The sequence below is a fragment of the Carcharodon carcharias genome (genome assembly GCF_017639515.1).
Source record: "Carcharodon carcharias isolate sCarCar2 chromosome 35 unlocalized genomic scaffold, sCarCar2.pri SUPER_35_unloc_4, whole genome shotgun sequence".
NCBI lineage: Eukaryota > Metazoa > Chordata > Chondrichthyes > Lamniformes > Lamnidae > Carcharodon > Carcharodon carcharias.
Window position 1 is genome coordinate 1,051,532 of NW_024470720.1, and position 22,325 is coordinate 1,073,856.

The 22,325-nt window shown below is 62.5% G+C and overlaps 1 protein-coding gene and 1 non-coding gene across 10 annotated transcripts in view; both read left to right on the forward strand.

Moving 5' to 3' along the window:
- Window positions 1-22,325, forward strand: part of LOC121274248 — a 110,491-nt gene that overhangs the window by 11,963 nt on the left and 76,203 nt on the right. For all 9 annotated transcript variants that reach the window (XM_041181447.1, XM_041181446.1, XM_041181450.1 and 6 more), the window contains exons 2-14: window positions 1,119-1,241; window positions 2,977-3,035; window positions 4,125-4,293; window positions 4,945-5,079; window positions 9,950-10,056; window positions 10,797-10,887; window positions 10,973-11,105; window positions 11,958-12,055; window positions 12,170-12,316; window positions 16,519-16,695; window positions 19,076-19,183; window positions 19,758-19,838; window positions 21,584-21,739. In XM_041181447.1, coding sequence (XP_041037381.1) covers window positions 1,119-1,241; window positions 2,977-3,035; window positions 4,125-4,293; window positions 4,945-5,079; window positions 9,950-10,056; window positions 10,797-10,887; window positions 10,973-11,105; window positions 11,958-12,055; window positions 12,170-12,316; window positions 16,519-16,695; window positions 19,076-19,183; window positions 19,758-19,838; window positions 21,584-21,739 — 1,584 coding nt within the window. The remainder of the gene's footprint in view (window positions 1-1,118; window positions 1,242-2,976; window positions 3,036-4,124; window positions 4,294-4,944; window positions 5,080-9,949; window positions 10,057-10,796; window positions 10,888-10,972; window positions 11,106-11,957; window positions 12,056-12,169; window positions 12,317-16,518; window positions 16,696-19,075; window positions 19,184-19,757; window positions 19,839-21,583; window positions 21,740-22,325) is intronic.
- On the forward strand, window positions 19,531-19,663 carry LOC121274250. The gene has a single exon (XR_005942241.1). It is a non-coding gene; the product is annotated as a small nucleolar RNA SNORA71 (small nucleolar RNA).

Below are 22,325 nucleotides of genomic sequence, written 5' to 3' on the forward strand. Positions count from 1 at the left end.
CTGTCGGAGGGTCAGTGCTGAGGGAGCGCTACGCTGTCGGAGGGTCAGTGCTGAGGGAGCGCCGCACTGTCGGAGGGTCAGTGCTGAGGGAGTGCCGCACTGTCGGAGGGTCAGTGCTGAGACAGCGCCGTGCTGTCGGAGGGTCAGTGCTGAAGGAGCGCCACGCTGTCGGAGGGTCAGTGCTGAGGGAGCGCCGCACTGTCGGAGGGTCAGTGCTGAGGGAGCGCCGCGCTGTCGGAGGGTCAGTGCTGAGGGAGCGCCGCGCTGTTGGAGGGTCAGTGCTGAGGGAGCGCCGCACTGTCGGAGGGTCAGTGCTGAGGGAGTGCCGCACTGTCGGAGGGTCAGTGCTGAGGGAGCGCCGCACTGTCGGAGGGTCAGTGCTGAGGGAGCGCCGCACTGTCGGAGGGTCAGTGCTGAGGGAGTGCCGCGCTGTCGGAGGGTCAGTGCCGAGGGAGCGCCGCACTGTCGGAGGGTCAGTGCTGAGGGAGCGCTGCACTGTCGGAGGGTCAGTGCTGAGGGAGCGCCGCGCTGTCGGAGGGTCAGTGCTGAGGGAGCGCCGCACTGTCGGAGGGTCAGTGCCTAGTATTGGGTGCCATACTCCCAGGGCCTGAACGGTGATTTAGGAGGGTTTGGCACCACCTCATTGCATTACACTGTGTGCCAGTGTTTCTAAAGTCCGGGATCCCTCGTGCTTTCTGAACTGCCTTACTAACCTGCCCCTGCCACCTTCAGTGCCAGAATGGCCGGGTTCTGTGCTGGGCATGGCCTCGTTTCCCTGTGCATGTTTGGATAACGGAGTTGCACCATTGGGAAGCCTGGCAGCCCTGCAGTCAGCGGGTCCTGTGGTGCGTCACCGTGACGTGAGGCAGGAGGATTCCGGATTGGGGGCTGAGACGGAGCCACGTTTGGGGAAATAACCTCCGCCCTGTTCTGTGGGCAGAGCCTTTCTGTCACCGGTGTTGGTTTGCGTGTTTGTATGTGGCTGGGAAGGGAAGCAGCTCCATGGCTGAATTGTGAGTAATCCCATCCCATGTTAACTCTTGATTCTTGTTCTCTCCCCACCCACCCCCCCCCCCCACACCCTTCCCCCCCCCCCCCCCCCCCCCCCCCCCCCGTAGATGTCCAGCTCGCCGCTTTCGAAGAAGCGCCGTGTGTCCATCTCTGCAACAGAATCGAAGACTGCTTCCAACTGCTCCTCCGTCAACTCCCTGCGGACTGAATCCCCTGCCACTCCTGCTAACGTGAGTGCTCCCCGGGCATGGGGTTTGGGGTGGGGTGGGAGGGGGGATAGAAGAAGCCGCGTTCAGCTTGCCGCCATGTTCGAGCCCGCGCTGCTGGTACAGGCGCCACCGTCGGAGAGATCAGGGTACACGCCAGGGCAGGGGCAGGGGGAGGAGGTGGCTGGTGGGGGCATAGCGGGGACCTTCAGAATAAAGGTAAAGAGCTGGGCCCCTGTGTTTGGCGGGAGGGTGGGTGGAGAGAGGGGCTGAAAGCTGGGGAGAGCTAGTAGGAAAGTGGGGGGAAGCCACAAGGTCTTGTCCGGCCTGCTCAGCCCTTCCGGACTCCTGTGGGACCCTCAACGTGGAAGGTGATGCTGACCCTCACTGGAATTCTGGTGCACGGGCACCTTGAGATAGATCCTCTATCTTTCCCGTCCCGTCCCTACCCCCCTTGACGGAGCAACCCTTTTGTTTCTTCGTTGTAGCTGGAGGACGCTGGGCTGTGCCTCCTGTAGCCAAGGGGTGAGTCAGGACCTTCGGAAGGAGAGGGAGGAGAGTTTAGAAGCTTATCACCAGGCATTGGTTTGATGTGACTGCCTCAAATTGGATCATGAGTCATCGGCCATTACTTGCATTAAAAACTATGAGTCACTCAACTTCGGACTCAGGCACGCACCAGTGCTCCCAGTGTACTGTTCTTTGTCTGACTTCCTGGTTGCAAATTCCCTCCCTGCCCTTTCGCTCTGCCGTGCAGCGTTGGTTGAGGGAGTAACACCTGACCCCCCCCCCCCAGAGGCATTCAAGGGTCACAATTCCTCTTTAGAAGGGGGAGCTGGCTTTCACACGGCTGCGATTCTCCAGAGAGCTATCTGAGAGGGTAAAGGTGCCAGGTGAATTCGTATTGGGTGTGTTTAGGACAGTTTAGAGGGGATCTTTACTCTGTATCTAACCCTGCCCTTGGGAGTGTTTGATGGGGACAGTATAGAGGGAGCTTTACTCTGTATCTAACCCCGTGCTGTACCTGTCCTGGGAGTGTTTGATGGGGACAGTATAGAGGGAGCTTTACTCTGTATCTAACCCCGTGCTGTACCTGTCCTGGGAGTGTTTGATGGGGACAGTGTAGAGGGCGCTTTACTCTGTATCTAACCCCGTGCTGTACCTGTCCTGGGAGTGTTTGATGGGGAAGGTGTAGAGGGAGCTTTACTCTGTATCTAACCCCGTGCTGTACCTGTCCTGGGAGTGTTTGATAGGGGCAGTGTAGAGGGAGCTTTACTCTGTATCTAACCCCGTGCTGTACCTGTCCTGGGAGTGTTTGATGGGGACAGTGTAGAGGGAGCTTTACTCTGTATCTAACCCCGTGCTGTACCTGTCCTGGGAGTGTTTGATGGGGACAGTGTAGAGGCAGCTTTACTCTGTATCTAACCCCGTGCTGTACCTGTCCTGGGAGTGTTTGATGGGGACGGTGTTGAGGGAGATTTACTCTGTATCTCACCCCGTGCTGTACCTGTCCTGGGAGTGTTTGATGGGGACGGTGTTGAGGGAGCATTACTCTGTATCTCACCCCGTGCTGTACCTGTCCTGGGAGTGTTTGATGGGGACAGTGTAGAGGGAGCTTTACTCTGTATCTAACCCCGTGCTGTACCTGTCCTGGCAGTGTTTGATGGGGACGGTGTAGAGGGAGCTTTACTCTGTATCTAACCCCATGCTGGGGGGAGAGTCTGATTTGAAGCTGATCCACATCTCTGTTTAATTTCAGGGAATGGCCAAGAATGGAAATGATGCGGAGATCGACGAGGGCCTGTATTCCAGGCAGCTGTGAGTGACAGTGCTTTCTTTGAACAGCTACTCACCTGAACGCTGGGCTGATGTCAGTGGGAGTCTGGCGTGGGAGGCGCCAGCGATTGAAGCTTTACCCTGGGGTGGGCCAGTGTGCACGGATCTGTACTGTGCTCGATCCTGAGGGAACTGCAGTTTGCCACATTGTCAGTCCCCTTGTGCGAGATGCCTTGAGGACAGCCAGTATCCTGCCAGATCACCTCGAACACCGCCATTGGCAACAGTGACTTAACCCCACTGCTCCTTTTGGAGATGCTCTTCATCTCTGGCGTACACGCTGCCCTCTCAAGTACCGAGGAGCACTTTCCCGACATTGCAGGAGCTGCTTCTTACAGCACAGAAGGAGGCCATTCCACCCATCGTGCTTGTGCTGGCTCTTTGAAAGATCTATCCAATTAATCCCATTCTCTCCCCCCCCCCCCACACCCTGTGAATGTTTCACCTTTGAGTATTTCTCTGATTCTCCCCTTTTGAACGTTCCTATTGAATCTGCTTCCACCGCCCTTTCAGGCAGCGCCTTCCAGATCACCACAACTCGCTGTGTCAAACACATTCTCCTCATCTCCCCTCGTCTGGATCTTTTACCGATTCTCTTCAATCTGTGTCCCCCCTCCCCCCCACCTCTGGTTACCGACCCTCCTGCCACTGGAAACACTTTCTCCTTATTGACTCGATCCAAACCCCCCTCGTGATTCTGAACGCCTCGATTCAATCTCCACCTTAACCTTCTCCGCTCTAAGGAGAACAATCCCGGCTCCTCCAAACACTCCACATGAACTGAAGTCCCCTCATCCCCGGGAACCGGTCCTGGTAAATCTCCCTCCCTCCGCACCCCCTCCGAGTCCCTCCACATCCTTCCCAAAGTGCGGTTCCGTATTTGTTGAGGAAGCCACAAACCTGGGATTGAAGCAGGGGGCGCCTGACGCTGGGATCACGGCACCCAACTGAGCCTTAAACTCTTCCTCCCTGTCTGTTATCTTCAGTTCCACCTCCCTCCCCAGCTTCGCCTCCTGCCAAACTCCCCCCCGAGGTTTGGGAAACTCCCTCATGTGTGCCTTTGACTTGCAGGTACGTCCTTGGTTACGAGGCTATGAAGCGCATGCAGAATGCTAACATCTTGATATCGGGCATGCGTGGCCTGGGTTTGGAGATCGCCAAGAATGTCATACTGGGCGGTGTGAAGACTGTGACTATCCACGACCAGGGTGTTGCAGAGTGGGTGGACCTGTCCTCCCAGGTGGGTCGTTTCTCTTCCCCCCCCGCCCCCCCTCTCCTCTCCCAGTGCTAAACTACCCGTGCTGACCGGCGGGCAGGTGGAGGCTTGGCACTTGCGTCTCCAACACTGGCGTCGGGAAACCCGCCCGGTTCCAGCGCCCTGTTAACCCGGGTGGGGCAGCCCAGTGTTGTGGAGCTGTAAAGAGGCACGTTTGGTGGTTGGCCGGGATGGCGGGGGGGAGGCTTTTAGAAGAGCAGTCTCACCTTTTGCTTCACTTTGCACCAGTATTTTGTTTGGGGTGGGGGGGTGGGGGGTGTGCCTGAGGTGGTGTTAGGAGGGAGGGCGGGAGCGAGCGAGCGGAAAGGTCGGCGCAGGTTCACACCTCGGAGTCGCTGACGCAGAAACCGAGTGCTGCCGGGGGTGACCAGGAGGCGCCCGTGGCTTTAAATCCAGCCGGTTTCTGTCCCCCCACCCCCCCCACCCGTGCCTGGTCAGCGTCCATCGCTCAGCCCGAAGGAGGCGAGAGAGGTTTATCTTCCAGAGGAGACCCCGGCGTCCGCGCCTCCGGGAAGAGCTGTAACGCAGTAACCGGCGCGGTTGTGTCTGTTTGGGGGTCGGCGCTAACTTCGCCTCGTTGTGCTTCCGTTCCCCCACCCCCCGCTCCCTCGACAGTTCTACCTCAGTGAAGCCGACCTCTCGAAGAACAGGGCTGAGGTGTCCCAGCCCAGGCTAGCGGAGTTGAACACCTACGTGCCAGTGACAGCCTACACCGGAGAGCTGACTGAGGAGTACGTGCAGCAGTTTCAGGTGGGTGAAGCCAAGGGCTCGGGAACCATTGAACCGCCTGCCTCAAGCTAGGAGAGCAGGGTTTCAGAGGGTCGCGTTGGGGGGCGGGGGGGGGGTACCCTCTTTCCAGATCACCGTCTGGGGGAGGGCATGGGTTTGAGGTGGCAATAGAGAACTGATATTCTCCCTCCCCCACCTGCTCTCTCTCTCTTCCCATCCCCCATCTGCTCTCTCACTCTCCCCAACCCTGCTCTCTTCCCCTGCTCACTCACCTCCTTCCTTCTCCCCCTCTCCTCTCCCTCCTTCTCTCCTCCCTCTCTCCCTCCCTCCCTCCCTCTCTCCCTCCCTCTCTCCTCCCTCCCTCCCTCCTCCCTCCCTCCCTCCTCCCTCCCTCCTCCCTCCCACCCTCTCTCTCTCTCTCCCTCTCTCTCTCTCTCCTCCCTCCCTCTCTCTCCTCCCTCCCTCTCTCCTCCCTCCCTCTCTCCTCCCACCCTCTCTCTCTCCTCCCTCCCTCTCTCCTCCCTCCCTCCCTCTCTCCCCCCTCCCTCCCTCTCTCCCCCCTCCCTCCCTCTCTCCCCTTCCTCCTCCTCCCTCTCCCTCCATCTCTCTCTACCTCTCTCTCCCTCTCACCTCCTCCCTCCCTCCCACTCCCTCCCTCCCTCCTCCCTCCCTCCCTCCTCCCTCCCTCCCTCCTCCCTCCCTCCCTCTCTCCTCCTTCCCTCTCTCCTCCTTCCCTCCCTCCCTCTCTCCTCCCTCTCTCCTCCCTCTCTCCTCCCTCTCTCCTCCCTCTCTCTCCTCCCTCCCTCCCTCCTCCCTCCCTGCTTCCCTCTCTCTCTACCTCCCTCTCTCTCTACCTCCCTCTCCGCCCTCCCTCCTTCTCTCCTCCCTCCCTCCTTCTCTCCTCCCTCCCTCCCTCTCTCCCTCCCTCCCTCTCTCCCTCCCTCTCTCTCCTACCTCCCTCTCTCTCTACCTCCCTCTCTCTCTACCTCCCTCCCTCTCTCTTCTCCCTCCTCCCCCTCTCTCTCTCCTCCCTCCCTCCCTCTGTCCCTCCTCCCTCCCTCTCTCCTCCCTCCCTCTCTCCTCCCTCCCTCTCTCCTCCCTCCCTCCCTCCCTCCTTCTCTCTCTCTCCCCTCCCTCTCTCTCTCCCCTCCCTCCCTCCCTCTGTCCCTCCCTCCCTCTGTCCCTCCTCCCTCCCTCCCTCTGTCCCTCCTCCCTCCCTCCCTCTGTCCCTCCTCCCTCCCTCTGTCCCTCCTCCCTCCCTCCCTCTGTCCCTCCTCCCTCCCTCCCTCTGACCCTCCTCCCTCCCTCCCTCTGTCCCTCCTCCCTCCCTCCCTCTGTCCCTCCCTCCCTCTGTCCCTCCCTCTCTCCTCCCTCCCTCTCTCCTCACTCCCTCTCTCCTCACTCCCTCTCTCCTCTCTCCCTCTCTCCTCCCTCCATCTCTCTCTCCTCACTCCCTCTCTCTCTCCTCCCTCCCTCCCTCTCTCCTCCCTCCCTCCCTCTGTCCCTCCTCCCTCCCTCTGTCCCTCCTCCCTCCCTCTCTCTCTCGCTCCTCCCTCCCCCCTCTCTCGCTCCTCCCTCCCTCTCTCTCTCGCTCCTCCCTCCCTCTCTCTCTCGCTCCTCCCTCCCTCTCTCTCTCGTTCCTCCCTCCCTCTCTCTCTCGCTCCTCCCTCCCTCCCTCCCTCCCTCCCTCCCTCCCTCCCTCTCTCACTTCTCTCCCTTTTCTCTCCTCCCTCCCTCCCTCACTCTCTCCTCCCTCACTCTCTCCTCTCTCCCTCTATCCCTCTCTCCTCCATCTCTCCTCCCTCTCTCCTCCCTCTCTCCTCCCTCTCTCCCTCTCTCCTCCCTCTCTCCCTCCTCCCTCCCTCTTTCCCTCCTCCCTCCCTGCTTCCCTCTCTCTCTACCTCCCTCTCTCTCTACCTCCCTCTCTCCTCCCTCCCTCTCTCCTCCCTCCCTCTCTCCCTCCCTCTCTCCCTCCCTCTCCTCCCTCCCTCCTTCTCTCCTCCCTCCCTCCTTCTCTCCTCCCTCCCTCCTTCTCTCCTCCCTCCCTCCTCTCCTCCCTCCCTCCTTCTCTCCTCCCTCCCTCCTTCTCTCCTCCCTCCCTCCTTCTCTCCTCCCTCCCTCCTTCTCTCCTCCCTCCCTCTCTCTCCTCCCTCTCTCCTCCCTCGCTCCCTCCCTCTCTCTCCTCCCTCTCTCTCCTCCCTCCCTCTCTCTCTCTCTACCTCCCTCTCTCTCTACCTCCCTCTCTCTCTACCTCCCTCTCTCTCTACCTCCCTCTCTCTCTACCTCCCTCTCTCTCTACCTCCCTCTCTCTACCTCCCTCCCTCTGTCCCTCCTCCCTCCCTCTCTCCTCCCTCCCTCTCTCCTCCCTCCCTCCCCCTCTCTCCTCCCTCCCTCCCTCCCTCCCTCTCTCCCTCCCTCTCTCCCTCCCTCTCTCCCTCCCTCTCTCCCTCCCTCTCTCCCTCCCTCTCTCCGTCCCTCTCTCCCTCCCTCTCTCTCTCTCCTCTCTCTCTCTCTCTCTCTCCTGTCTCTCTCTCTCTCTTTCTCCTCCCTCTCTCTCTCCTCCTCCCTCTCTCTCTTCTGTCTCTCTCTCTTCTCCTCCCTCCCTCTCTCTCCTTCTCCTCCCTCTCTCCTTCTCCTCCCTCCCTCCCTCTCTCTTCCCTCCCTCCCTCTCTCCTCCCTCCCTCTGTCCCTCCTCCCTCCCTCTGTCCCTCCTCCCTCCCTCTGTCCCTCCTCCCTCCCTCTGTCCCTCCTCCCTCCCTCTGTCCCTTGTCCCTCCTCCCTCCCTCTGTCCCTCCTCCCTCCCTCCCTCCCTCCTTCCCCCTCTCTCCCCTCCCTCTCTCTCTCCCCTCCCTCTCTCTCTCCCCTCCCTCTCTCTCTCCCCTCCCTCTCTCTCTCCCCTCCCTCTCTCTCTCCCCTCCCTCTCTCTCTCCCCTCCCTCTCTCTCTCCCCTCCCTCTCTCTCTCCCCTCCCTCTCTCTCTCCCCTCCCTCTCTCTCTCCCCTCCCTCTCTCTCTCCCCTCCCTCTCTCTCTCCCCTCCCTCTCTCTCTCCCCTCCCTCTCTCCCTCTGTCCTTCCTCCCTCCCTCTGTCCTTCCTCCCTCCCTCTGTCCCTCCTCCCTCCCTCCCTCCCTCCCTCCCTCCCTCTGTCTCTCCTCCCTCTGTCTCTCCTCCCTCTGTCTCTCCTCCCTCTGTCTCTCCTCCCTCTGTCTCTCCTCCCTCTGTCTCTCCTCCCTCTGTCTCTCCTCCCTCTGTCTCTCCTCCCTCTGTCTCTCCTCCCTCTGTCTCTCCTCCCTCTGTCTCTCCTCCCTCTGTCTCTCCTCCCTCTGTCTCTCCTCCCTCTGTCTCTCCTCCCTCTGTCTCTCCTCCCTCTGTCTCTCCTCCCTCTGTCTCTCCTCCCTCTGTCTCTCCTCCCTCTGTCTCTCCTCCCTCCCTCCCTCCCTCTGTCTCTCCTCCCTCCCTCCCTCTGTCTCTCCTCCCTCCCTCCCTCTGTCTCTCCTCCCTCCCTCCCTCTCTCGCTCCTCCCTCCCTCTCTTTCTCGCTCCTCCCTCCCTCTCTCTCTAGCTCCTCCCTCCCTCTCTCTCTCGCTCCTCCCTCCCCCTCTCTCTCGCTCCTCCCTCCCCCTCTCTCTCGCTCCTCCCTCCCCCTCTCTCTCGCTCCTCCCTCCCTCTCTCTCTCGCTCCTCCCTCCCTCTCTCTCTCGCTCCTCCCTCCCTCCCTCTCTCGCTCCTCCCTCCCTCCCTCTCTCTCTCGCTCCTCCCTCTCTCTCTCTCTCCTCCTCCCCCCCCCCCCCTCAACACACATAATGTAGCCAACTACCGATCTCCCCCACCGGCTCCCCCATCGTTGGTGAGTCAGGTATTTCTCTTTAAACCCCATGCAGGAGTTGAATTCTCACTCGGGTTCCTCTGGTTTGCCCCCGAGATGCTGTCGTTCTGGGTGTGCGGCTCTGCTGGGTGGGACAGGACAGACCAGCCGACGCTCCCCCCAAGTGAGGGCTGCCTTTCTGTGAGCTGAACTTGCGAGGAGAGCGGTGGAGACAGTGTCCCACCTGTGGCACTTTCCAATCAGCCTCATCGGACCAGCGTCCAAGCCCCTGACATCCCGTTAACAGCCTGAAGGCTAAACGTCAAGCGTAGAGCATTAGGTTAACTTGTCCAGCGATTTGTCTGGTCAGTTATAGAACAACACAGCACAGGAGGAGGCTGTTCAGCCCATCGTGCTTGTGCCGGCTCTTTGAAAGATCTATCCCGTTAATCCCACACTCTACCTCCCCTCCAAGCTCTTTAATTCTTCCACTTCGAGTATTTCTCCAATTCCCCCCACCTTTTGAAGGTTCCTATTGAATCTGCTTCCACCGCCCTTTCAGGCAGCGCCTTCCAGATCACCACAACTCGCTGTGTCAAACACATTCTCCTCATCTCCTCCTCCTCCCCCCCCCCACCCGGATCTTTTACCGATTCTCTTCAATCTGTGCCCCCCCCCCCCCCCCCCCCCCCCGGTTACTGACCCTACGGCCACTTTCTCCTTACTTACTCGATTGAGGCCTCCCACCCCTCGTGATTTTGAACGCCACGGTTTTGGTGCAGGTAGAAAGGGCAAACCGACCTTGTGTGTCGCTCCAGAGGCCGGGTTAATCAACTGGTGGTGGTGGTGGTGCCAGAGGTGGGGGGGTAGACCCAGGAGCCAAACTGTGCATCGCACTTCATGTCTGAGTGGGGCAGATACTGGCAGTGGTGTGGTTGGGAGGTGCGAATGTCTGTGTGGAGAGGCATTGATGGAAGGATATTGGCCGGGGGTGGTGGGGGGGTGGTCTCGCTCAGAGTGAGTGTGCAGCACCGCAGGCTCTTGAGTGCAAAGTGAACCACTTGTCCCCTCTCTCTCTCTCCTCCCGAAGGTGGTGGTGCTCACCAACTCCAGCCTGGACGAGCAGCTGAGGCTGGGACAGTTCTGCCGCTGCAAAGGCATCAAGTTCATCGTCGCTGACACCAAGGGGCTGTTTGGGTGAGTGCGTGATCGCAGGACAGCTCGGGGGGTGGGGGAGAGAATCGCTGCCTCCCCCCCCACCCCCCACCTCAGGGCGCCAAAGCGCTCCCCACCGCCGGCCGAGGTAGCGTGGGCAACCCAGCAGCTCAACCCGCGCACAGCAAGCTCCCACATACAGCGGCGCGATGTGTTATTTCACCCCCCCCCCCAATCGGGGCCGCGGGTGCCACCTGACGCTGGGGGAGGGGAGAGTGGGTAGAGGGTAGCAACCTCGGTTGGGGGAGAAGCGTCCGTTCCCCTTCACTGGTTGGGAGGTCGGGGAGGTGTTGAGAGTCATTGGCTGGGCCCCCCCACCCCCCCCAATTTCAAGGGTGTTTCTCCTCGCCTCTCTCTCACAGCGTCCAGCCCGTCAAAGGCGTTTTTGCCGGAGTCCTTGTGGAGCTGGCTTCAAGAAGGACGCGAGCGTTAGCAGATCGATTGTGACCTTTTTAAGAAGGAGATCGAGGCGGGGAGGAGAAGAGGGAGCTCACCCTCGGCTCGGTACCTGACCCGTTTCTGCTCGCCGCCCTTCCCGGTTTCGTCCCCGCCTCCTGAACCCGGCTTGTCCAGCAACCCGGTCGGGCCTTGCGTGACGCCCCAGGTTTTGTTCTCCAGTACCCCCTGGGCATTGCCCCCCCTCCCACCCCCCGGGGCTGATTCAGTGCTTCCGCCGCTAAGCACCCATCGTGTTTGCCTCCCCTCCCCCCCCCCCACCACAGGCAACTCTTCTGCGACTTCGGCCCAGAGATGATCGTGTTGGACATGAACGGGGAGCAGCCGCTGAGCGCCATGATCTCCATGGTGACGAAGGTAAGCCCTGTGTCATTTCCTCTCCCCCCTCCCCTCGCCGGCCTGGTGGGCGTGAGGTAACACCTGGCACCGTTTTGCCTTTCAGGACAACCCCGGGGTGGTGACCTGCCTGGATGAAGCTCGGCACGGCTTTGAGAGCGGCGACTTTGTGATGTTCACCGAAATCCAGGGCATGAAGGAGCTCAACAACTGTGACCCGGTGGAGATCAAGGTGTTAGGTGGGTGGTCCTGCTGTCGCGGGCCAGTGAGCCAGGCAACTGTCCAGCCGAGTGGGACGTTACTGGGATGGCAGGAGGCCTTTGAGCAACCCCCCCACCCCCCATCCCTCTCCCAGAGCCTGTTACACAGGAACCAGGAGGCCATTCAGCCCCTTCTCGAGCCTGTTACACAGGAACAAGAGGAGGCCATTCAGCCCCTCTCCCCTTTGAGCCTGTTACACAGGAACAGGAGGAGGCCATTCAGCCCCTCTCAAGCCTGTCACACAGGAACCAGGAGGCCATTCAGCCCCTCTCGGGCCTGTTACACAGTAACAGGAGCCGGCCATTCAGCCCCCCCCCCCCGCCCCTTTGTGCCTGTTACATAGGAACAGGAGGAGGCCATTCAGCCCCCCTCAGGCCTGTTACACAGGAACAGGAGGAGGCCATTCAGCCCCTTGAGCCGTTCAATATGACCATGGTTTATCTTCCACTTTCCCCGCCCTGTCCCTCGATCCCCTCGGTGTCCGAAAACCTCTCGCCCTCCGTCTCGAATGTGCTCCCGACGACTCGGCCCCCCTCGGGTCGCGAACTCCCAAAATTCCCGGCCCCTCCGAGCGACGAAATCTCTCCTCCCCTGAGCCCAAAATGGCCGACCCTGACCCTGAGACTGTGGACCACCCCCACCCACCTCCCCCCACCCCGGTATTCTGGATCCTCCAGCAAGGGGGACGGGGGTGGGCAACAGCCCCTCGGCATCGACCCTTTCAAACCCCTTCAGAATCTTAGCGGTTTCAACGAGATCACCTCCTCCTTCCAGACTCCAGGGGTTATCGGTCGGTCCGGCACCGCCTTCACTTCTCTCTCCTGTTACAGGTCCATACACTTTCAGTATCTGTGACACCTCGGCGTTCTCTGACTATATACGTGGAGGGATAGTAACTCAGGTCAAAATGGCCAAGAAGCTGAGCTTTGTGAGTATAAAGGATTGATTCTACACAGCTCGGGGCTGGCTGACTGCTCGTGGAGAGTGTTCCTGGTGGGCACTGCTAACCTCAGACTTTATTTCTCTCCCCCCACCCCTCCAGAAATCCTTAAAAGCATCGCTGGCCGAGCCGGACATAGTGACGACAGACTTCGCCAAGTTTGAGAACCCCCCACAGCTTCACCTGGCCTTCCAGGCGCTGCACGAGTTTGTCAAGAAAAACGGCCACCTGCCCAGGCCCAGGAATCAGGTACGGTGGGCGGGAGAGGGGCCGGTGTGGGGGGAAGGGGAGGGGTCGGTATGGTGGGGGGGGTGGAGAGGGGTCGGTATGGTGGGGGGGAGGGGTCGGTATGGTGGGGGGCGGTGGAGAGGGGTCGGTATGGTGGGGGGGGTGGAGAGGGGTCGGTATGGTGGGGGGGGGTGGAGAGGGGTCGGTATGGTGGGGGGGAGGGGTCGGTATGGTGGGGGGGGGTGGAGAGGGGTCGGTATGGTGGGGAGGAGTGGAGAGGGGTCGGTATGGTGGGGGGGGAGGGGTCGGTATGGTGGGGGGCGGTGGAGAGGGGTCGGTATGGTGGGGGGCGGTGGAGAGGGGTCGGTATGGTGTGGGGGGGAGGGGTCGGTATGGTGTGGGGGGGAGGGGTCGGTATGGTGGGGGGGGGGCGGGGTCGGTATGGTGGGGGGGCGGTGGAGAGGGGTCGGTATGGTGGGGGTGGGTGGAGAGGGGTCGGTATGGTGGGGTGGAGAGGGGTCGGTATGGTGGGGGGGGGAGGGGTCGGTATGGTGGGGGGGGCGGGGTCGGTATGGTGGGGGGGGCGGGGTCGGTATGGTGGGGGGGGAGGGGTCGGTATGGTGGGGGGGTGTGGAGAGGGGTCGGTATGGTGGGGGGGGGAGGGGTCGGTATGGTGGGGGGGTGTGGAGAGGGGTCGGTATGGTGGGGGGGGAGGGGTCGGTATGGTGGGTGGAGAGGGGTCGGTATGGTGGGGGGGGGGAGGGGTCGGTATGGTGGGGGGGGGAGGGGTCGGTATGGTGGGGTGGGGGAGGGGTCGGTATGGTGGAGGGGGGAGGGGTCGGTATGGTGGGGGGGGTGGAGAGGGGTCGGTATGGTGGGGGGGGTGGAGAGGGGTCGGTATGGTGGGGTGGGAGGGGTCGGTATGGTGGGGTGGAGAGGGGTCGGTATGGTGGGGTGGGAGGGGTCGGTATGGTGGGGTGGAGAGGGGTCGGTATGGTGGGGGGGGGGGCGGGGTCGGTATGGTGGGGTGGAGAGGGGTCGGTATGGTGGGGGGGGGGGGGCGGGGGCGGTATGGTGGGGGGGGGAGGGGTCGGTATGGTGGGGGGGGTGGAGAGGGGTCGGTATGGTGGGGTGGAGAGGGGTCGGTATGGTGGGGTGGAGAGGGGTCGGTATGGTGGGGGGGGGGGCGGGGTCGGTATGGTGGGGGGGGAGGGGTCGGTATGGTGGGGGGGGTGGAGAGGGGTCGGTATGGTGGGGTGGAGAGGGGTCGGTATGGTGGGGTGGAGAGGGGTCGGTATGGTGGGGGGGGGGGCGGGGTCGGTATGGTGGGGGGGGTGGAGAGGGGTCGGTTATGGTGGGTGGAGAGGGGTCGGTATGGTGGGTGGAGAGGGGTCGGTATGCTGGGGGTGGAGAGGGGTCGGTATGGTGGGGGGGGTGGAGAGGGGTCGGTATGGTGGGGGGGGGTGGAGAGGGGTCGGTATGGTGGGGGGGGGGTGGAGAGGGGTCGGTATGGTGGGGGGGGGGTGGAGAGGGGTCGGTATGGTGGGGGGGGGAGGGGTCGGTATGGTGGGGGGTGGAGAGGGGTCGGTATGGTGGGGGGGGGTGGAGAGGGGTCGGTATGGTGGGGGGGGGAGGGGTCGGTATGGTGGGGGGGAGGGGTCGGTATGGTGGGGGGGGAGGGGTCGGTATGGTGGGTGGAGAGGGGTCGGTATGGTGGGGGGGGGGGAGGGGTCGGTATGGTGGGGGGGGGAGGGGTCGGTATGGTGGGGGGGGTGGAGAGGGGTCGGTATGGTGGGGGGGGGTGGAGAGGGGTCGGTATGGTGGGGGGGGAGGGGTCGGTATGGTGGGGGGGGAGGGGTCGATATGGTGGGGGGGGGTGGAGAGGGGTCGGTATGGTGGGGGGGTGGAGAGGGGTCGGTATGGTGGGGGGGGGGTGGAGAGGGGTCGGTATGGTGGGGGGGTGGAGAGGGGTCGGTATGGTGGGGGGGGGGTGGAGAGGGGTCGGTATGGTGGGGGGGGGTGGAGAGGGGTCGGTATGGTGGGGGGGGGAGGGGTCGGTATGGTGGGGGGGGAGGGGTCGGTATGGTGGGGGGGGAGGGGTCGGTATGGTGGGGGGCGGTGGAGAGGGGTCGGTATGGTGGGGGGCGGTGGAGAGGGGTCGGTATGGTGTGGGGGGGAGGGGTCGGTATGGTGGGGGGCGGTGGAGAGGGGTCGGTATGGTGGGGGGAGGGCGGGGTCGGTATGGTGGGGGGGGAGGGGTCGGTATGGTGGGGGGGGTGGAGAGGGGTCGGTATGGTGGGGTGGGAGGGGTCGGTATGGTGGGGTGGAGAGGAGTCGGTATGGTGGGGGGGGGGCGGGGTCGGTATGGTGGGGTGGAGAGGAGTCGGTATGGTGGGGGGGGGGCGGGGTCGGTATGGTGGGGGGGGAGGGGGTCGGTATGGTGGGGGGGGTGGAGAGGGGTCGGTATGGTGGGGGGGGTGGAGAGGGGTCGATATGGTGGGGGGGGTGGAGAGGGGTCGGTATGGTGGGGGGGGTGGAGAGGGGTCGGTATGGTGGGGGGGGTGGAGAGGGGTCGGTATGGTGTGGGGGGGAGGGGTCGGTATGGTGGGGGGGGTGGAGAGGGGTCGGTATGGTGGGGGGGGTGGAGAGGGGTCGGTATGGTGGGGGGGGGGTGGAGAGGGGTCAGTATGGTGGGGGGGGGGTGGAGAGGGGTCGGTATGGTGGGGGGGTGTGGAGAGGGGTCGGTATGGTGGGGGGGGGAGGGGTCGGTATGGTGGGGGGGAGGGGTCGGTATGGTGGGGGGGAGGGGTCGGTATGGTGGGGGGGGAGGGGTCGGTATGGTGGGGGGGAGGGGTCGGTATGGTGGGGGGGGAGGGGTCGGTATGGTGGGGGGCGGTGGAGAGGGGTCGGTATGGTGGGGGGCGGTGGAGAGGGGTCGGTATGGTGTGGGGGGGAGGGGTCGGTATGGTGGGGGGCGGTGGAGAGGGGTCGGTATGGTGGGGTGGGAGGAGTCGGTATGGTGGGGTGGAGAGGGGTCGGTATGGTGGGGGGGGGGCGGGGTCGGTATGGTGGGGGGGGAGGGGTCGGTATGGTGTGGGGGGTGGAGAGGGGTCGGTATGGTGTGGGGGGTGGAGAGGGGTCGGTATGGTGTGGGGGGTGGAGAGGGGTCGGTATGGTGGGGGGGGTGGAGAGGGGTCGGTATGGTGGGGGGGAGGGGTCGGTATGGTGGGGGGGGTGGAGAGGGGTCGGTATGGTGTGGGGGGTGGAGAGGGGTCGGTATGGTGGGGGGGGGTGGAGAGGGGTCGGTATGGTGGGGGGGGGTGGAGAGGGGTCGGTATGGTGGGGGGGGGGTGGAGAGGGGTCGGTATGGTGGGGTGGAGAGGGGTCGGTATGGTGGGGGGGAGGGGTCGGTATGGTGGGGGGGTGGAGAGGGGTCGGTATGGTGGGGGGGTGGGGTCGGTATGGTGGGTGGAGAGGGGTCGGTATGGTGGGGGGGGAGGGGTCGGTATGGTGGGGGGGGAGGGGTCGATATGGTGGGGGGGAGGGGTCGGTATGGTGGGGGGGAGGGGTCGGTATGGTGGGTGGAGAGGGGTCGGTATGGTGGGTGGAGAGGGGTCGGTATGGTGGGTGGAGAGGGGTCGGTATGGTGGGGGGGTGGAGAGGGGTCGGTATGGTGGGGGGGGAGGGGTCGGTATGGTGGGGGGGGAGGGGTCGGTATGGTGGGGGGGAGGGGTCGGTATGGTGGGGGGGGGTGGAGAGGGGTCGGTATGGTGGGGGTGGAGAGGGGTCGGTATGGTGGGTGGAGAGGGGTCGGTATGGTGGGGGGGTGGAGAGGGGTCGGTATGGTGGGGGTGGAGAGGGGTCGGTATGGTGGGTGGAGAGGGGTCGGTATGGTGGGGGGGTGGAGAGGGGTCGGTATGGTGGGGGGGGAGGGGTCGGTATGGTGGGGGGGGAGAGGGGTCGGTATGGTGGGGGGGGAGGGGTCGGTATGGTGGGGGGGGTGGAGAGGGGTCGGTATGGTGGGGGGGAGGGGTCGGTATGGTGGGGGGGGTGGAGAGGGGTCGGTATGGTGGGGGGGGGAGGGGTCGGTATGGTGGGGGGGGAGTAGAAGAGAGGGGGAGGCGGTGGGTGGGGGACGTGGCTGTATGTTTGTGGGAAGGGGGAGAGGATCCGCATCCATCCCAGACGTAAAGCCTCTCTCTCCTCTTTCCCCTCCCCACCAGGCAGATGCTGAGGAACTGGTGAACCTGACCAAGGGAGTGAACGAGAAGGTTGCAGCCTGCAGCCGGTTGGAGAAGCTGGACGAGGGGCTGATCCGGAAGCTGTCCTACGTAGCAGCCGGCGACCTGGCTCCCATCAACGCCTTCATCGGAGGGGTGGCCGCACAGGAAGTGATGAAGGTACCAGCGAACCCCACTCACGTGGTTTGTCCAGGGTGGGGGGGGGAATGTGTGGGGTGACCTGCGACCCTGTAGGGGGTTCTGGGTGGGCAGGAGGAGCAGTCCGACCCTCAGCGAGGCTCTGGCTGGCGGAATTATAGACCCTTGTGCCAGCATTTACCTGGGTCTCTCCCTCCACCTGCACTCACCTGGGTCTCTCCCTCCGCCTCCACTCACCTGAGTCTCTCCCTCCACCTGCACTCACCTGGGTCTCTCCCTCCACCTGCACTCACCTGAGTCTCTCCCTCCGCCTCCACTCACCTGGGTCTCTCCCTCCACCTGCACTCACCTGAGTCTCTCCCTCCACCTGCACTCACCTGGGTCTCTCCCTCCACCTGCACTCACCTGGGTCTCTCCCTCCACCTGCACTCACCTGGGTCTCTCCCTCCACCTGCACTCACCTGAGTCTCTCCCTCCACCTGCACTCACCTGAGTCTCTCCCTCCACCTGCACTCACCTGAGTCTCTCCCTCCACCTGCACTCACCTGGGTCTCTCCCTCCACCTGCACTCACCTGGGTCTCTCCCTCCACCTGCACTCACCTGAGTCTCTCCCTCCACCTGCACTCACCTGGGTCTCTCCCTCCACCTGCACTCACCTGGGTCTCTCCCTCCACCTGCACTCACCTGAGTCTCTCCCTCTGCCTGCACTCACCTGGGTCTCTCCCTCCACCTGCACTCACCTGAGTCTCTCCCTCCACCTGCCCTCACCTGAGTCTCTCCCTCCGCCTGCCCTCACCTGAGTCTCTCACTCCGCCTGCACTCACCTGAGTCTCTCCCTTCACCTGCACTCACCTGAGTCTCTCCCTCCACCTGCACTCACCTGAGTCTCTCCCTCCACCTGCACTCACCTGAGTCTCTCCCTCCACCTGCACTCACCTGAGTCTCTCCCTTCACCTGCACTCACCTGAGTCTCTCCCTCCACCTGCACTCACCTGAGTCTCTCCCTCCACCTGCACTCACCTGAGTCTCTCCCTCCACCTGCACTCACCTGAGTCTCTCCCTCCACCTGCACTCACCTTGGTCTCTCCCTCCACCTGCACTCACCTGAGTCTCTCCCTCCACCTGCACTCACCTGGGTCTCTCCCTCCACCTGCACTCACCTGAGTCTCTCCCTCCGCCTGCACTCACCTGAGTCTCTCCCTCCGCCTGCACTCACCTGAGTCTCTCCCTCCGCCTGCACTCACCTGAGTCTCTCCCTCCACCTGCACTCACCTGAGTCTCTCCCTCCACCTGCACTCACCTGAGTCTCTCCCTCCACCTGCACTCACCTGGGTCTCTCCCTCCACCTGCACTCACCATAGTCTCTCCCTCCGCCTCCACTCACCTGGGTCTCTCCCTCCACCTGCACTCACCTGAGTCTCTCCCTCCACCTGCACTCACCTGAGTCTCTCCCTCCGCCTCCACTCACCTGAGTCTCTCCCTCCGCCTGCACTCACCTGAGTCTCTCCCTCCACCTGCACTCACCTGGGTCTCTCCCTCCACCTGCACTCACCTGGGTCTCTCCCTCCGCCTCCACTCACCTGAGTCTCTCCCTCCACCTGCACTCACCTGGGTCTCTCCCTCCACCTGCACTCACCTGGGTCTCTCCCTCCACCTGCACTCACCTGAGTCTCTCCCTCCACCTGCACTCACCTGAGTCTCCCTCCACCTGCACTCACCTGGGTCTCTCCCTCCACCTGCACTCACCTGAGTCTCTCCCTCCGCCTCCACTCACCTGGGTCTCTCCCTCCACCTGCACTCACCTGAGTCTCTCCCTCCGCCTCCACTCACCTGAGTCTCTCCCTCCGCCTGAAGCTCATTCAGGTCAACTTCAGAGCTCACCCCAGTTACAGAAAGCCCCGAAAGAGAGAGGGAGAGAGCCTGGTGGTTTCACCCCTGACCACGCCGCAGTGATGGACGGTCCCCAGGAAATGCAGCCGGGCTTCCTGGTCATGTTTGACCGCCTGCCTGACCGTCTGAGGCAGAGAGTTCCAAAGCGGCACAGCCCTCTGAGAGAAATAAAATCTCTCCTCATCTCTGGGCCACCCCTAATTTTAAACCAGTGCCCCCCCCCACCCACCCACCCAAGATCTGGACTCAGCCACAAGAGGAAACATCCTTTCCGCACCCACCTCGTCAAGGCCGTTCAGGATCTTATAAACCTCAATTAAGTCACGCCGTCTCCCACCCCCCTCACTCTTCTAAACTCCAGTGGAAACAAGCCCAGTCTGTCCAACCTTTCCCCACAAGACAACTCACTCTCTCTCCGGGTATCAGTCTAGTAAACCTCCTCTTAACCGCCTCCAACGTGTTTACACCCTGTTCTCTTGTGCCTTTTTCTACCCACCCCCCTCCACCCAGTCTTGTACCGGCAAGTTCACGCCCATCATGCAGTGGATGTACTTCGATGCGATGGAGTGCCTACCCGAGGAGGACGAGGCCTCGCTCACGGCTGAAACCTGCAGCTTTGTAAGTCCCTGTGCGAGTCGCTGGACTGGGAGGTGGGTCGGGCTGGGTAAGGGAGAGGGTTGGTGGTTGGGGGGGTGGGGCGGTGGCGGTGGGGGGTTGGGGTGTGTGGGATGGGGTTCGAAGTCATGGCCTGACCACCCTGAGTGGGGAGTTCGTCAGGAATGGGTTGTAACCTCGGTACCAGGGAAGGGCCCGGTGGTTCACGGCTGTCCCTGGCCCAGGGTGGAGGACCCTCCAGAGCGCCAGGCCCGGTGACTAGGCGGCCGGCGGGGTTGTACCCTCTGGGCTGGGGGGCAGGCGGAAGCTGGCGTTGCTGCCTCGGCTCGGGCTGAGACTCGCGGCGGGCGCCCTGCATTCGAAAGTGACTTTGGCACTGTTTCCGTGGCCAGGTCATTGATGCTGCAGGGAGAGGAACTCGGGGCTTTATTTCCCGTGTTTCCCGCGGATGCCGTTCCCGGGAAACCTCGTCGGTTTCGCACAGATTGGGCTGTCCTGCCTCCACCACCACCAACCCCCCCCCACCCCGCGCCTGGCTGTGTGGTTGTAAAATCCCTGCTCCTTTTTCTCCCCGTAGAGGAACTGTCGTTATGATGGGCAGATCGCGGTGTTTGGCACTGCCATGCAGGAGAGACTCGCCGAGCTGAAGTACTTCCTGGTAAGTACACCTGGGCGGCGCGCAGGAGAACGGCCGGCGGTGTGGCCTTGCCCCTCGAGAGGGCGGTGGGGTGGCTCTGGGTGACACTTGTGTTTGGAGATGGGTCTCCAGTACAGCTGTTGCGGCCCCTCCCTTGCACCACAAGCGAGGGAACCGCTTCCCTTCCGACCCCATTGGTCATCAGGAACAGGCCCAACTAACCCGTGCTCCGCACCAGCCTCCTCCACCTCTACTTCAGCCCATCCCAGAAGATCTCTCCCTGTCCCTTTCTCCCACATGTGCTTATCCCAACCTCCCCTTTTAAAGAGACCTTCCGACACCTTGAGTGTCAAATTCAACAGCCAATTTGTGCCCAGCAAGCTCCCACAAAAAGCAGTGGCACAGTGGACCCAGGCTATCTGTTTTTGAGATGTTGTCTTCCATCCTGTCGGTATCCCCCTTAACCTTCTCTCCGCTCGAAGGAGAACAATCCCGGCTTCTCCAGTCCCGCCCCATGAACTGAAGCCCCCTCATCCCCGGGAACCGGTCCTGGTAAATCTCCCTCCCTCCGCACCCTCTCCGAGGCCCTCCACGTCCCTCCCAAAGTGAATTGGTGTCCGTGAAAGTGACCGTGAAGGTAGTTTTTAAGCGCCCACTGGCTCCTGGGTACTCTCTCTGAGGGGAAGAGACTGACTGCCTTTCCCCAGGCTGGCCTGTACATGAGTGCAGCCCCATATCAACGCGGTTGACTTTTAACCTGCCCTCTGAAGTTTATTTTATCCATTTATGGGATGTGGGCGTCGCTAGCTGGGCCCAGCGTTTATTGCCCATCCCTAATTGCCCCCCTTGAGAAGGTGGGGGGTGTGAGCCGCCTTCTTGAGCCGCTGCAGTCCCCGTGTGGTGTAGGTACACCCACCGTGCTGTTAGGGAGGGAGTTCCAGGATTTTGACCCGGCGACAGTGAAGGAACGGCCGATATATTTCCAAGTCGGGATGGTGAGTGGTGCTCGGAGGGGAACTTGCAGGTGATGGTGTTCCCCATGTGTCTGCTGCCCTTGTCCTTCTAGATAGTAGAGGTGGTGGGTTTGGGCGGCGCTGTCGAAGGAGCCTTGGCGAGTTGCTGCAGTGAATCTTGTAGATGGTACACACTGCAGCCACTGTGCGTCGGTGGTGGAGGGAGTGAATGTTTGTAGATGGGGGGCCGATCAAGCGGGGGCTGCTTTGTCCTGGATGGTGTTGAGCTCCTCGAGTGTTGTGGGAGCCGCACTCATCCAGGCAAGTGGGGAGTGTCCCATCCCACTCCTGACTTGTGCCTTGTAGATGGTGGACAGACTTTGGGGGGAGTCAGGAGGTGAGTTACTCTCTGCAGGATTCCCAGCCTCTGACCTGCTCTCGTAGCCACAGTGTTTATACGGCTGGGTCCAGTCCAGTTTCTGGTCAATGGTAACCCCCAGGATGTTGATAGTGGGAGGGATTCAGTGATGGTAATGTAATAATTTAATAGTGGCCGATTAAAGCTGCTAGCCATTCCCGAGAGGGGACGCGCCCCCCCCACCCCCCCCAACTTCCTGGGCACCGAAGGATGGATGCCAGTCCTGCTGGCGCTGGGAGAGATGCGAGTTGCAGAGAAAGGGTTTTTGAATATGTGTGGCCTGGCAGCTAGCTGCATCCCCTTGCCCCCATTTGCGGTGCCTATGACTGATCTCTGGCTCTGTGTGTGTGTGTGTGTGTGTGTGTGTGTGTGTGTGTGTGGGGGGGGGTGTGTAGGTCGGCGCCGGAGCCATCGGCTGTGAGCTGCTGAAGAACTTTGCCATGATCGGCCTGGCCTGCGGCGAGGGAGGACAGCTCACTGTTACCGACATGGACACCATCGAGAAGTCCAACCTGAACCGGCAATTCCTCTTCCGGCCCTGGGACGTGACGGTAAGCGAGGGGCTTCGGGAGAGGGGGGTGGGGGTGGCTGATGACCCTCCGATGCACCCCCCCCCCCCTCCTCTACCGGCCTTGCCTGACGCTTATTGTTTTTATTTTCCCCCTTGAGAGGTACCCGGGGATGCGGAGCCACCGGGGAGTCGGGGGCTTCCTGGGCGGACCGGGAGTCGGGGGTCGGTGGGGAGGGGCAGGGCGGAGGAGGAGGAGGGGGTTTCCGGTGGGGGGTGGGGGAGAGGCCCCACCATCGCGAGAAGGTGCCGAGCTGGGAAAGTCGCTGGCTGTCGGGGTGGAATGGAATGGGATAGGACATTACCGGGGCCGGAAAGGGTTCAATTACTAGCACGGAAAAGCACAGGGGCGTCAAAGGTTAAGGGGTTGATCTAATCGAGGGGTTTAAGATGATCAAAGGATTCGATAGAAACTATTACTTCTGGGGCGGGGGGTGAGGGTGATAATTGGGGTGTCGGGTGGGGTCCAGGAAAGGGGGGGGCAGAACCGTTCAGGGGAGGGACGTCAGGAGGCACATCTACACACAAAGGGGAGCGGGAATCTGGAACTCTTCTTCTCCCCCCCCCCC